The sequence below is a fragment of the Apostichopus japonicus genome, chromosome 22 (genome assembly GCF_037975245.1).
Source record: "Apostichopus japonicus isolate 1M-3 chromosome 22, ASM3797524v1, whole genome shotgun sequence".
Lineage (NCBI taxonomy): Eukaryota > Metazoa > Echinodermata > Holothuroidea > Aspidochirotida > Stichopodidae > Apostichopus > Apostichopus japonicus.
In genome coordinates, this window is record NC_092582.1 from 3,579,801 (window position 1) to 3,593,238 (window position 13,438).

Genomic DNA, 13,438 nt, shown 5'->3' on the forward strand with positions numbered 1-13,438 from the left:
GCAATTGTGGCCCTACATGTACGCATAAAGTAACCAACACTATAGCCAACACTTTTGTGATCACAAAATGTGATCGGATTTTTGATCAAAAGGCACTTTTGAGATCTAAATATGGCGTCGAAAATGTAAGAAGTATAAGGTCACCTACAAGCGGGTCAACAGATATGATAACATTGGTGACCACAGATGACATGACCTTTAAGTTTGAAAATGTTCCACCACCCCATTCACAACTTGTCCCAAATTATCAACCGTGTCACACCTTGGTATTGGGATTTAATTGCATTAAATGTCTAAAACTTAACTTTGAACTTGTATACATAACTTCACACACAAAGGTCACCCGTAGGTCAACCAATTGACATTTTTGATCGGTGAGACCTAAACGGAGCATCAAAACTCTAAAAATTCAAACATGTTTTCTTTGCCCATTTTCTAAATAAAAAATACTAGTTTTTTAACATTAGCTGACCTTTGGTGACCTTGGATAACATGACCGCTAAGTTGGAAAATATTCCCCTATACCATTCGCAACTTGTCCAAAAAAATCAACCTTGTCACACCTTGGCACTGGGAGTTATTGCCTGAAATGTCTGAAAATTAACTTTGACCTTGTATAACTTCACACACAAAGCTCATCGAGGGGTCAACCTGTTGACATTTATGACCAGAAGGTACCTTTAACATCTGAAAATAGCATCGAAACTGTAAAAATCCCCAAAACACGAAAAGGTCACCAGAGGTCAAATTGAGGTCAAGGGTCACCCAGATGTGGGTGGACAATTGGATTACGTAGAAGCAACTCCCAACCCTAACTGACAATTCGTTCTCAAGTTATCGCAAAAATACTAGTTTTTTATCATTAATTGACCTTTGGTGACCTTGGATCACATGACCGTTAAGTTTGAAAATATTACCCTATACCATTTGCAACTACTCCAAAAATATCAACCATGTCACACCTTGGAACTGGGAGTTATTGCATTAAATGTCTGAAAATTAACTTTGACCTCGTATAACTTCGCACACAAAGGTCACACGGGGGTCAACCCATTGACATTTATGATCAGAAGGTACCTTTAACATCTGAAAATAGCATCGAAACTATAAAAATCCACAAAATACAAAAAGGTCACCAGAGGTCAAATTGAGGTCAAGGGTCACCCAGATGCGGGTCGACAATTGGATTACATTGAAGCAACTCACAACCCTAACGGACAATTTGTTCTCAAGTTATCGCAAAAATACTAGTTTTTTATCATTAATTGACCTTTGGTGACCTTGGATCACATGACCGTTAAGTTTGAAAATATTCCCCTATACCATTTGCAACTTGTCCAAAAATATCAACCACGTCACACCTTGGAACTGGGAGTTATTGCATTAAATGTCTGAAAATTAACTTTGACCTCGTATAACTTCGCACACGAAGGTCACACGGGGGTCAACCCATTGACATTTTTGATCGGAAGGTACCTTTGGTATCCAAATCTAGCATCAAAACCAAACATTTTCTTTTTTGCTCGTTTCCTCCCAAAATAAGCACATTTTTTCTAATGTGACCTTTGACCTTTTGACCTTGGTTTCAGATGTAGTTTAATCTCCTGATTCCAAAAAACAAAACGACAAGTCTGTGCAACCATCCTAACTCCGACCGAAAAACTTTGACCCCATATAACTTCGCACATAAAGGTCACACGGGGTCAACCTATTGACATTTATGTTCAGAAGGTACCTTTGACATCTGAAAATAGCATCAAAACTGTAAAAATCCCCAAAAACATGTAAAGGTCACCAAAGGTCAAATTGAGGTCAAGGGTCACCCAGGTGCGGGTCGACAATTGGATTACATTGAAGCAACTCCCAACCCTAACGGACATTTCGTTCTCAAGTTATCGCAAAAATACTAGTTTTTTATCATTAATTGACCTTTGTTGACCTTCGATCACATTACCGTTATGTTTGGAAACGATGCCTTACCCCATTCACAACTACTCCCAAAATATCAACCATGTCGGACCCTGTCAATGGGAGTTATTGCTGTTTTTAATATATTGGTTTTTGGCATCTAACTGACCTTTGGTGACCTTTGCAGGCACCAAAAACAATAGGGATCTTCCTCTTACTATGGGCTATCCACCCAACAAGTTTCATCATGATACATCATTTCCTTATTGAGATATCGTGTACACAAGCCAAGCGTCACATACACACACACACACACACACACACACACACACACATACACACACACACACACACGCCAAGTTGAACGCATAGGTTCCTTGCTTTGCAAAAAGCAAGGAACCAAAAATGGTAATTATATACCATCAGTTTGCAATTTGAGAACAATGCTTACAAAGATGACAGACTAAATATATTGCGTCCTCTTAAAATGAGTATTTTTTTAATTATTAAAAAGACTCTTTTGTAATCAAGGTCTGTTTTCTCAGCAATGCATATTTTGCTAAAACTACTACAGTTCATGTATTCTATTATTAAAATATAATTGCTTGAGCTTCCAACACTGCATTCAATCCAGTCACAGACAGTAACACAACAGAGGAAATGTCTCCAGGCTTGTTGGTAAACAACTTATGGCGCAAATCCACTCACATTACTACTGAATTCTATACTGTCTGTAGAAACATCACACTCGAGGAGATGTAATATATGTACCCTTACCACAACTTCACCACCGAACATCACCTAACTTCACCACCACTAACTTCAAGCCCATATTCTTATACGTAAATTAGTGCAGGCCTAGGTACAAAGTATTAATACTATTCATTCACTGCCCAGAGCTTCTCAAGCCATTGTTGTTCTAACAGGACACAAAATTATCTTCCATAGTTGCATAACCCGATGAGATGTTACACTGCAAACCATAAGTTGCTTTTAGACCATTTTAGCTCATTTGAACGATGAAATCTATCTCCTTAGTCAACAGGTTCCAGATGAGAATAATAATATTGGCGTATGAAGAGGTTTGTCACAATCGACCTGCAAATGGGGGGGGGGGGGACAGGTTGGCCCTCTAGGAACCCGGTTGCTAGAGTGTAGAGCTATAACCAACTCGATAGCTAAACCAATTGTAAGCTGCACTCTTTTACCTTCAATGGAGTTTGATTGTGACAGTATCATGGTAATGTCATCACTCTGTTTGAATACTTCAACAAGTTTGCGGGAGTCATCCTTGCACAAATGACAGTCACCTTTGACATGGTATCAGTTACAGGGGACTAATACACAATGCCTCATGCACCATTTCATCGGTTCAGTTTGATTGGTCAATGGGCTTTATTGGCCCTGCCTCTCGTCTGTGGTTTTATCTCCTTAGACAGCTGCCACATGGCTTCCTCGTCCAAGCAGTCGTTGAAATCGTTAAAGAATGCAAGAATCTTGTCGTCCTTCTTCAGAGTATCATATTGTCTGAAATTGAGAATGACATTGGTTTGCTTTAATAACCGAGTACATAAAACATTCACAGTAGTAGTAGGTACAATGCTCTTTAATAGCCAGGTTAAACTTGCAATACTTTCCAATATTTGGGACAAACACAAACTAGCAGCATTCCACCACTTCTGAGCTTTGCTTCAGGTGACATATATATATTTTTGATATTTAAATAGGGAAGTCAAAGGATCAATATTTAAACATCGAGAATGATACATATTTCGACGCCAATGGGGAGGGGGGGAGGAGAATGAGGGTGGAAATTATCCTCTTACGTTTGCTTGAACCTTCTCATGCTGTCCATGATGTTGAAAAACTGCCAGCACTTGATGAAGTTAACGTTATCAGAGTCTGGAAGCTTGTCTGGATTGCCAATGTGGACAAAGGTCATATCCTGTAGTATCAGACCACTGACAAAAAGACAAAACAATCATCACAAATAATTAATCATATTTTCCAATTTGTTCCAATTCCAATTATTTCCTCATTGATCACGACTGATTTCCTTAATTTTACATCAACTGTTTAAAAAATTACATCAACTGTTTCATCTCCAGAAAGTACAAACCTTTGAAGTATAAATGTGACTTGTACTAGTCTCCAGAAAGTATAATTTTGGGAAAGTTAATTACTGCAAGTAGTTGGCAACTTAACATATAAATAAAATGATGCAATCAGGAAGCCTTCTCTTGTAAAATAGTATTTTGCATTGGACATAAGATTAAAGCAATTTTCACATTTGGACAAATTTTTTGCCCGAGTACTACTAAATCACAAACATGCATTCAGACACCAAACTTAAGCTACCAAATGATTTGGAATGAGATGTTAAGTTGTTCCCCATGGCAACGATAGAGAACATTGAACCAAACACCAAATGCTCCATGTACAATCACTACTGAAAAACCCAATGACTTAAACTGACCCTATCGCAGCCTATAGCAGCTTTCAGAGTTGACCATGAATTTGCTATTCCATTTTAAATTCCCATAACAGTGTAGGAGGCCATTGGGAAGTTTTGACCATTTCCCATACCAGTGAATCAAATGCAACCCACTGGGATTCATTAATTAGCTAATGCAATGGGATTCATTAATTAGCTAATGCTAGGTTACAAGAAAGACAGAAGATATCTCACAGGTATGGGATGCATGGAGGCTCCGCAGCGGCAAGGGCATCCCGGTAAGCCTTGAAAGATGAAGAACTATCGATCAGGGCAGAATACTCCTTGAGGCCCTAATAAATAGAAGAAAATTAAATCAATGAATGTACTCCGTCAAAACAGAAGTTGTAGGACCTGAACAAAACCCCCCTGTTATTGAATGTACTCCATCAAAACAGATGTTGTGGTAACTTATACTCACCCGCAACTATTGTTTGGTCACGACCATTTAATCTGTTGCACCCATTAAATTTAAATGACAAACAAACCTTGTAATCGGAGAATAATTGTCACACATTTTCAGTTTCATTATAACGTTCTTAGAAATAAGTTGTAACAAAACTAAACCTGTCAAGCATACAAACAAGGTACGGCGCATACAAACAAGGTACGGCGCATACAAACAAGGTACGGCGCATACAAACAAGGTACGGCGCATACAAACAAGGTACGGCGCATACAAACAAGGTACGGCGCATACAAACAAGGTACGGCGCATACAAACAAGGTACGGCGCATACAAACAAGGTACGGCGCATACAAACAAGGTACGGCGCATATAAACAAGGTACATGTAGTAGAAAGAGAAAAAGATATAGTTACTATTATTATAGGAGCGCAGTAAGATAGATGACTTACCTCGACAGTCTGTTTCTGCCAATCTAGCCTTCGTACCGGCGCAGAGTCCAAAGCAGAGAGAACCGCCAAGTAAGAGTTAAAGTTGTTCATCTTCTTCAAATGCTGGTGGGGGGGGGGAAACAATCAATTGATAAATATCAGGCTTTACTTATCAATGCTATTATGTAGTAAATCCAACACTCTCATCACATTTTCCATTGGCAAGTGAATCAGACGATCTTGCAACCACGATATGACTTTTAGAAAATACGGTGACGGATTGAACATGTCCCCAGAATTGTTATCTTGGACAAAATACTCGTATGTGGATGGGGTGTTCCAACCTCGGACATTTAAATCGTAGGATAATCAAAACACAGATCCTTGATGACAACTTTGGGGGGAGGGGAGGGGTCAAAATCCACTGCAACTAACATGGTTTTCTGATTGGTCAAATATTACCATGGTGCATCATTTAAAATGAGACAATGCCACATAACCTCAAGATCTGCTATATGAAGCAACCTCAACTTTCATGTTCTTACAAAAGACACAAAAGTAACCACCTTTCTGCTTTAATTCCATACATTTGCAAGTTTGTTAACGAACAGAATAATAATCTTATAAGAAAGTTTGTTTTCCATGAGTAGTAATTTAGACTCTTACCTTCATAATCTTGATGAACTTTATCAACAACTTTTCTCTATCTTGAGCTTTGGTCTCTTGTAAAATCAACGATCGAACCCTAAAAAGATGGAAAAACAAAATAGATTAATAACTTGCGACTCTAGACAACATGTATAACAAATGAAATCTTGGTGAAATATGCCATTTCAAGCATCAGGGGATCAATTCCAGCAATTTTTCCCCAAAGGAACATCTCCTAGGGATCAAAACAGTGTCATAACCATATCATATGGAAAGGCTTATATAGTTAACTAACACATTAAATTGAGGTAAGGAATAGGTACACAAAATTCCTACCTACCTAAAGTATTATTTTCAAATGGTCAAATATGTTAAAATTCCATCGCCTCCCTAGCTGGAATTATGGGACAAGAACAAGCGCTAGGCACTTGAATTCATACCATCTTTGTTCATGAAATATAATAATGATTTGATAACGGCTACTTTCTTTTCCAATGCTGGTCTTGGTGAACTCAAATCTTACCAGAAAGACATCTTGTTGAAGTGCTCTGTGAATATAGTTAGATTTGGACTAAGGGTCTCAGACTGTTCTCTTGCCCACAATAGCACTTCCGGAACCTATCAAAAAATATTGAAAGAGAAATGAACAATTTGTCAGGACATTACTCATCTTAAAAACTTATTTCTTGCCATCCAAAATTCTTGAACATTATAAAAGAAATGTTTGAAATCTTGAGAAATGTTTCTTAGATTTTCAAAGCCCCCTACCACTTTTTAACATTCTGATGATGTACTTTAGTTTAGTTGCTTCATACAAGTCAATTCCAAACCTAACACAGGGCTTATTCTGCATACAAACTAACCACTTACTGCAATAAAGCGGACATGTAGAGGGATATAATTATAAAAGACAAATGGCTTAAAAAACTGGATATTTTTTAGTTTTCACAATAAAGGTTTTTTTTTAACTCTTTTATTACCCCAAAGGCAAGATGACACACGAGTGTAATATTAAAACGAATGATCGCGTGACGACAACTTCAAATCATGATTCTGGAAAACTTTCCCAGGGTATAACTTCAATATTGACTCTTTTCCTTGTTCAACCCTGGATATTATGAATGTTATTTTTTTTTAATGGATCAAGTCACAATTAACAACTAGCTCATTTTTCAGATGAATAATTACTTAAACAGACGTGACACAATTGCCTGTTAGTTAACTCATGTGATTCTGTTTTCATAGAATCAAAATATATCATGTTTAATTGTTTACATTGCTTGATATTGCTGGTACTTCATGCATCTTTTGTCGAAGCAGTTCTTTCACTTTCGGTGTTTTCAATTAAACAGTTGAACCTGTTTCCAGTTTACACATTTTTAATCCAGGATATTCAGGCAAGGTTGTTCAAGTCTTTTTGCACTTTGTACCAAACATCCAACAATTGTGGCTAGAATAGATATTAACACAGGAAATAAACCTATTCAAGAGGTATGTGTGGTGAGGTATAAGATAGTGCTTATGATGGTGTCAAATATACTACAAGAGGTATGTTTGAGGTGAGGTTCACACAACACACATGTGAGGTGTATGTTATGAGGAACCAACCTCACACAGAATATATGTAGTTAGGTACCAAACATGACAAACAAGAGGTATGTATATGTAATGAGGAACCAAACCTCACAGGATATATGTAATGAGGTACCAAACATGACACACAAAGAGGATTGTATATGTAATGAGGAACCAAACCTCACACATTATATATGTAATGAGGTAACCAAACATGACACAAAGAAGTTTGTATATGTAATGAGGAACCAAACCTTACACAGTATATATGAAATGAGGTTCCAAACACACAAGAGGTATGTATATGTATTTAGGAACAAAACCTCACACAGTATATATGTGATGAGGTTCCAAACATGACACACAAGAGGTATGTATATGTAATGAGAAACCAAACCTCACACAGAATATATGTAATGAGGTTCCAAACATGACACACAAGAGGTATGTATATGTAATGAGAAACCAAACCTCACACAGAATATATGTAATGAGGTACCAAACATTACACACAAGAGGTATGTATATGTGTGATGAGGTACCAAACATGACACACAAAGAGGTATATATGTATTGAGGAACCAAACCTCACACAGTATATATGCAATGAGGTACCAAATATGACACAAAGAGGTATGTATATGTAATGAGGAACCAAACCTCACACAAGAGGTATGTATATGTATTGAGGAACCAAACCTCACACAGTATATGTGTGATGAGGAACCAAACATGACACACAAAGAGGTATATATGTATTGAGGAACCAAACCTCACACAGTATATATGCAATGAGGTACCAAATATGACACAAAGAGGTATGTATATGTAATGAGGAACCAAACCTCACACAAGAGGTATGTATATGTATTGAGGAACCAAACCTCACACAGTATATGTGTGATGAGGTACCAAACATGACACACAAAGAGGTATATGTAATGAGGAACCAAACCTCACACAAGAGATATGTAATGAGGAACCAAACCTCACACAGAATATATGTAATGAGGTACCAAACATGACACACAAGAGGTATGTATATGTACTGAGGTACCAAACCTCACACAGTATATATGGTAAGAGGTACCAAACATGACACACAAGAGGTATGTATATGTAATGAGGAACCAAACCTCACACAGTTTATATGTAATGAGGAACCAAACCTCACAAAGTATATATGTAATGAGGTACCAAACCTCACACAAGAGGTATATATATGTAATGAGGTACCAAACATGACACACAGAGGTATATGTAATGAGGTAATCAACATGACATGTATGGTAGCTACATTTCTGGTACTTTAAAACACTCACCTCTATTTTAAGAAAGAGTTCTGAATCCATCAGAGTCATCTGTTCTGCAAGTTCATGACTCCTGAAATCCAACAGAGAGTCTCTCCTGGAAAGACACAAAAGAAACAAAACAGTCATTTTAATTATCAATATATTGGTGTAAATTAATCAAATTTTAATCAAAATACAAGTGAAAGCGTAGAGTTCCAAAAGAGAGTCATGGGACACATGTAAATTATTGTCAGAGCTTTTAGACTATGGGAAGCTCAGAACTTTTTAAACTGTACGCAAGGCTCCATGTAACTAACAAGAGATACGCAGAGCCCACACTGATACTTTCGGTACACACCGAGTGACACGCTATTAGCTAAAATTTGTCTTTATCGGTGATAGACCGTAGGAATGAACTCTGCACTCTTACCGTACATTGAGCGGCAACAGTGAGTGGGGGATGGGGGAGCAATGGTGGTTAAGTGGGACCAGCTGAGAGCAGAGAGGGGGAGGAGACAGGGATACATAGGGCACTTACGAGACGGATACCTCCAGGGATGATATTGGTTGTTTGTGGATCATCTTCTGTGCCTGTTTGTTGTTCTCTATCTTAGAGAGTACTCGGTCACGTAGTATCTTGGCGAGCATTAATTCACCGTCACAGAGCAGCTGGAAGACCAATTTCATCAGCATTTCCAGAATGTCGTCCTCGACTTGACCGCTGCAAAAAAGGAAGCAAAACGTAAATAATTTGGACAAATTTTGGGAAAAATTTTGAAAGTCATTTGGAATATAAATTTCCATCCAACAGCTAAATTCTTCAACAAACTGTTCACTCTAAATGCAAATTTAAACCAAAAAAAAGAGAAAAAAATGTCCACTAAGTTTTGCCATTACTGTCGTACACTTCTTTAAGAACTCACACAAAGTGTCACGAAAGATTACATTCTAACTTGTTGTTAGAGAGAACAAGGCAGGTTTACTTTGAAATAATGTCAAGGCAACAAGGCAACAATTTCTAAGATACTGGAAGTGAGGTTAACAGCACACTTACTTACTCTAGCATTGTGATATCTAGTGAAAATATCTGAAGCAGACCTATCTGTGAACTGGTTGTTTGAATCATTTACCAAATTTATCTACCAATATGACAGAGTTCAGCCACATAGCCGCTCTGTCGCACTAATATGCACGAAGGTGTTCTGAACGTTTCCAATAAATCTTACCTGATATTACTGCGAGTGAAGTCAATTGACGGCAGTTTCCTCATAACATAAATAATCGCCGGAGGGCAAAGATAAATTAATTAGTGCAAAACAATTCCTTTTGTAATACCAGTGCTTTTTTTTGACACAGTATCAACCTGTGTTTAAAAGAACTTCAGTTTAGCTACTACCATAGATACTACCCTGTATCAACAAATGTAAAAATTCCAGACGAAAATCAAATTGTTGTCTGCTACTTACATAAGTTCGCCTGCGATTCTGAGAAGCAGGAAGAATGCGTTCCTGTTGGCTTGCTTACACTTGATGTCAGATTTGTTGCGAAACTTCTTATACGTGAAACATCCGTCAAGGAAATGGCGGGAAATAATGTGTCAAAAAAATGTGTCATTTATGCAATTTTCTCCCTTACACACTCAATAAATCTATATATATATTTGGGAAGTTTCTTATGTACGTAACACTGAACCATACAACTTGAATGGTATTGCATATTATTTTTCACGAATTGGCTTTTTTATCGTCATATCGTAGGTTAATCAGTCGGAAAATGACATTACTTTTGATCGAGTTTCTAATTCTACAACACTTTGCTATTGGCTATTTTCATTCTTGGCTCTGATTGGCTAATCGGGTATCATGTGACCATTCTGGCCAATCTGTTATCCTTTGAATAAAGGAGTTAACTTCATTAGCATATACAATTCCCTAGTTACATTCTTGGTGGGTCATAGAGTAAAGGTCATTGGTAGACCAAATACAGTCACAAAATTCTGGTTAAAACTGATATTTTTCGCTTCAAATTCAGTTTGCTGCTGTAAAAGGATATCTATGCAGAAGCTTATCGAGCAACTCGCGGGCAGGAATGACAATTCGATACGTCGACAGAAAAACCTCAGACAGGACCAGTTCTGCAAAATAGAAAAAAAAATATAGTTTGACGGTATGATGTCGAGGAATTTCGAAGATGCAAATGTCATATGAGCCACAGGAAATAATCAGCGGGGGAGGGATACAGAAAACTGCGTTGGCCGACTGTTACGGAAATGCAGAATAAAATTACAACCTTAATGCTTACCCGAGTTTTGAAAGCTGTAAAAGTTGACAGGTTCTTCAAATTACTATGGTAAGCAATTTTCAAAAGTAAAAACCACAAATAATTAACCTGGTTTTTGATAATTTAAACCGATTTTAAAATGGGCAAGAAAAATTAATGGACATTTTACTTTCAAAGGAAGTAACATAATTTATACTTCCTGCCACATGGCCAAAAGTGTGTCTTGCAAAATTCAAAATTCTGCTTCAAGTTTTGTTTAAATTTTGTTTCTTTCTGAACGAGTTATTTAGGACCAGTGCACCCCACTTTCCATATGATCCAAGTTAGTATGAATTGGGGATGGAGAGGGTGGGGGGGGTTATTCTAAGGAAGGAAACATGATGAGGGGTGGGGGATTATACTAAGGGAGGAAACATGTAAATTGAATACAAAAGTCGGAAGAAAAATGGAAAGGAAAAAAGGGTGCGCCAGACTTTCGTTTCACTTCATGCATTCTCATGCAGTAAGTAGAGGGCAGTGTTCAAATGTTATCTTAGAGCCATTACCTTCAAAAATCAACGGAAATATTGCCCACGATAAAGATACTCACACTGTTAGCTTGGGTAATATTGAAAAAGAACCATAAAGTGACTGAAAAAAGACTAACTCTGTGTCTTCCTCTCTGGTACAATTATAACACATGGTACACAAACTTTATTCCCGGTGAAAAGTAGGTTAATACTAGTTATGAAACTAAATATTCCAGGAATTGTTTCAAGTTTGGTTTTCAGGTTTTGAATCACGTCTGCGATCAGCTAATAGTTTACGTAGCATATCACTTTTATTAATTCCTAATTATTCCTTCAAGAACCATCCCACTGACAAAGAAACTCTTTACTATCCTTATTTTTGGGGGTGGTAAATTGTTTGTCATTTTTGTTAAAGACCAGATATTCCAAGGCATAGATATTTTTTTCTCTAGTTTCTGGCCTATAATTGATAGTAGTATTCCGTGTTAAAAGTTTGCCAATACAGTCCTTAAAGTATTTAATTCAAACATGCAATCTTGATAAGACCTCTGTAAAATGATGTCCACCTCTTGTTTGTAACAAATTGTAGGTGTTTTTTGTAACTTTAAAATAGAACTTTAAGTAACCACACCAACTTAAATAAATTGTTACAGCTTCTGAAGTAAACTAAAACTCGATGACGAAAAAGAAACTTTTTGAAAACAAAACCGATATCTCAAAGCGTCATTCTGAATAAGACCAAAGGAAAAGAAGACTATAAATAAACTCATATAATATGTAAAATTAAAAATTAAAATAAAAAATGCTGACGTAGAATGTGTCATCCATATGAAATACCCCAAGAATCTCTGTGATTACACAACAAGAGGTTCCATTTAATAGCAGAAACAAACTGTTGATACTGTTTTCGATTGCAAATTAGAGGTATAAATATGTCCAACGTATAACTAAAATATTCTGCAATATGCAAAGAGTTGAATATATATAGCGCGTTCACACCAATCGAAAGCAATATTATGCACGGACAAGCACACATATACTCAATCAAATTTAAATGGCAAGAATCAAGGGCGAGTCTGTTCTTTTGTCGACACAAAGGTCATGTTCTTTTGTCGACACAAAGGTCATGTTTACGAGAATAAATCCTGCTGTTAAAAATGCTTGTTGCTCAAAGAAGTTTTCATGAATCGGTGTAACTCACAAGAAAGGAAGAGCTCAGATTGCGATATTTAGAATCATAAAATTTTTGCAAGTTCGGGATTGCAATTGCAATTTGTGACGAACATTCCAGGTCGTTTTTCCGTTCAATGCTTTGCTACTACTTGACGGAAAAAAAGAGCTAGTTTCATTTAAAAAAAAATTAAAAAAATATGCATTGTTGTTTAGCCTTTCGTGTACTCTATGCTTAGCAACATGCAAAACAGTGAGAAAAGGCGAATGATCTCACAATAATATATTTTAGCAAAGCCCAATCTTTTATTATTTTTAATAGTTTTCTTTTTGTTTTTGTACATTTGGAAAAAGGTAACTAAGGAACATTGAGAGGTCTATTTGAAACTTAAACAAACAAACCGCAGGAAAATAAGAGAGATATCGGGAAAAAGATATTACCACTGAAAACAATCCAAAATCCAATTTAAAAACTATATATGTTATATATAAACAAGGAAAAATAAACAAAATTATCAAAAAATAATATTCTTGTGAAAACAAGTCAGCACAATTATTGTTGGTCTCATACAAGACAAAAAAAACAAGAGGATATTAAAACAAACATGAAAAGAGAGGGGAGGGGAGTGCAGATACAAGGAAATTCATGCAAAAAAAGAGGGAATCTATGAACCAAAAAATAAAGAAGGATAAAAATAAATCTACCGAGCTTCTTGAAAATTAAT

At 36.7% G+C, this 13,438-nt stretch overlaps 1 protein-coding gene across 7 annotated transcripts in view; it reads right to left on the reverse strand.

The window, feature by feature from the left end:
* Positions 1–1,595: 1,595 nt before the first annotated feature.
* LOC139964284 (rap guanine nucleotide exchange factor 1-like) overlaps positions 1,596–13,438 on the reverse strand; it is an 82,939-nt gene continuing 71,096 nt past the window's right edge. For all 7 annotated transcript variants that reach the window (XM_071965766.1, XM_071965769.1, XM_071965767.1 and 4 more), the window contains 10 exons: positions 10,807–10,888; positions 10,221–10,313; positions 9,293–9,475; positions 8,785–8,869; positions 6,411–6,505; positions 5,906–5,984; positions 5,261–5,362; positions 4,598–4,695; positions 3,735–3,869; positions 1,596–3,435 (listed from right to left, as the gene is read on the reverse strand). In XM_071965766.1, the coding sequence (XP_071821867.1) occupies positions 3,294–3,435; positions 3,735–3,869; positions 4,598–4,695; positions 5,261–5,362; positions 5,906–5,984; positions 6,411–6,505; positions 8,785–8,869; positions 9,293–9,475; positions 10,221–10,313; positions 10,807–10,888 (1,094 nt within the window). In that variant the 3' untranslated portion in view covers positions 1,596–3,293. The remainder of the gene's footprint in view (positions 3,436–3,734; positions 3,870–4,597; positions 4,696–5,260; positions 5,363–5,905; positions 5,985–6,410; positions 6,506–8,784; positions 8,870–9,292; positions 9,476–10,220; positions 10,314–10,806; positions 10,889–13,438) is intronic.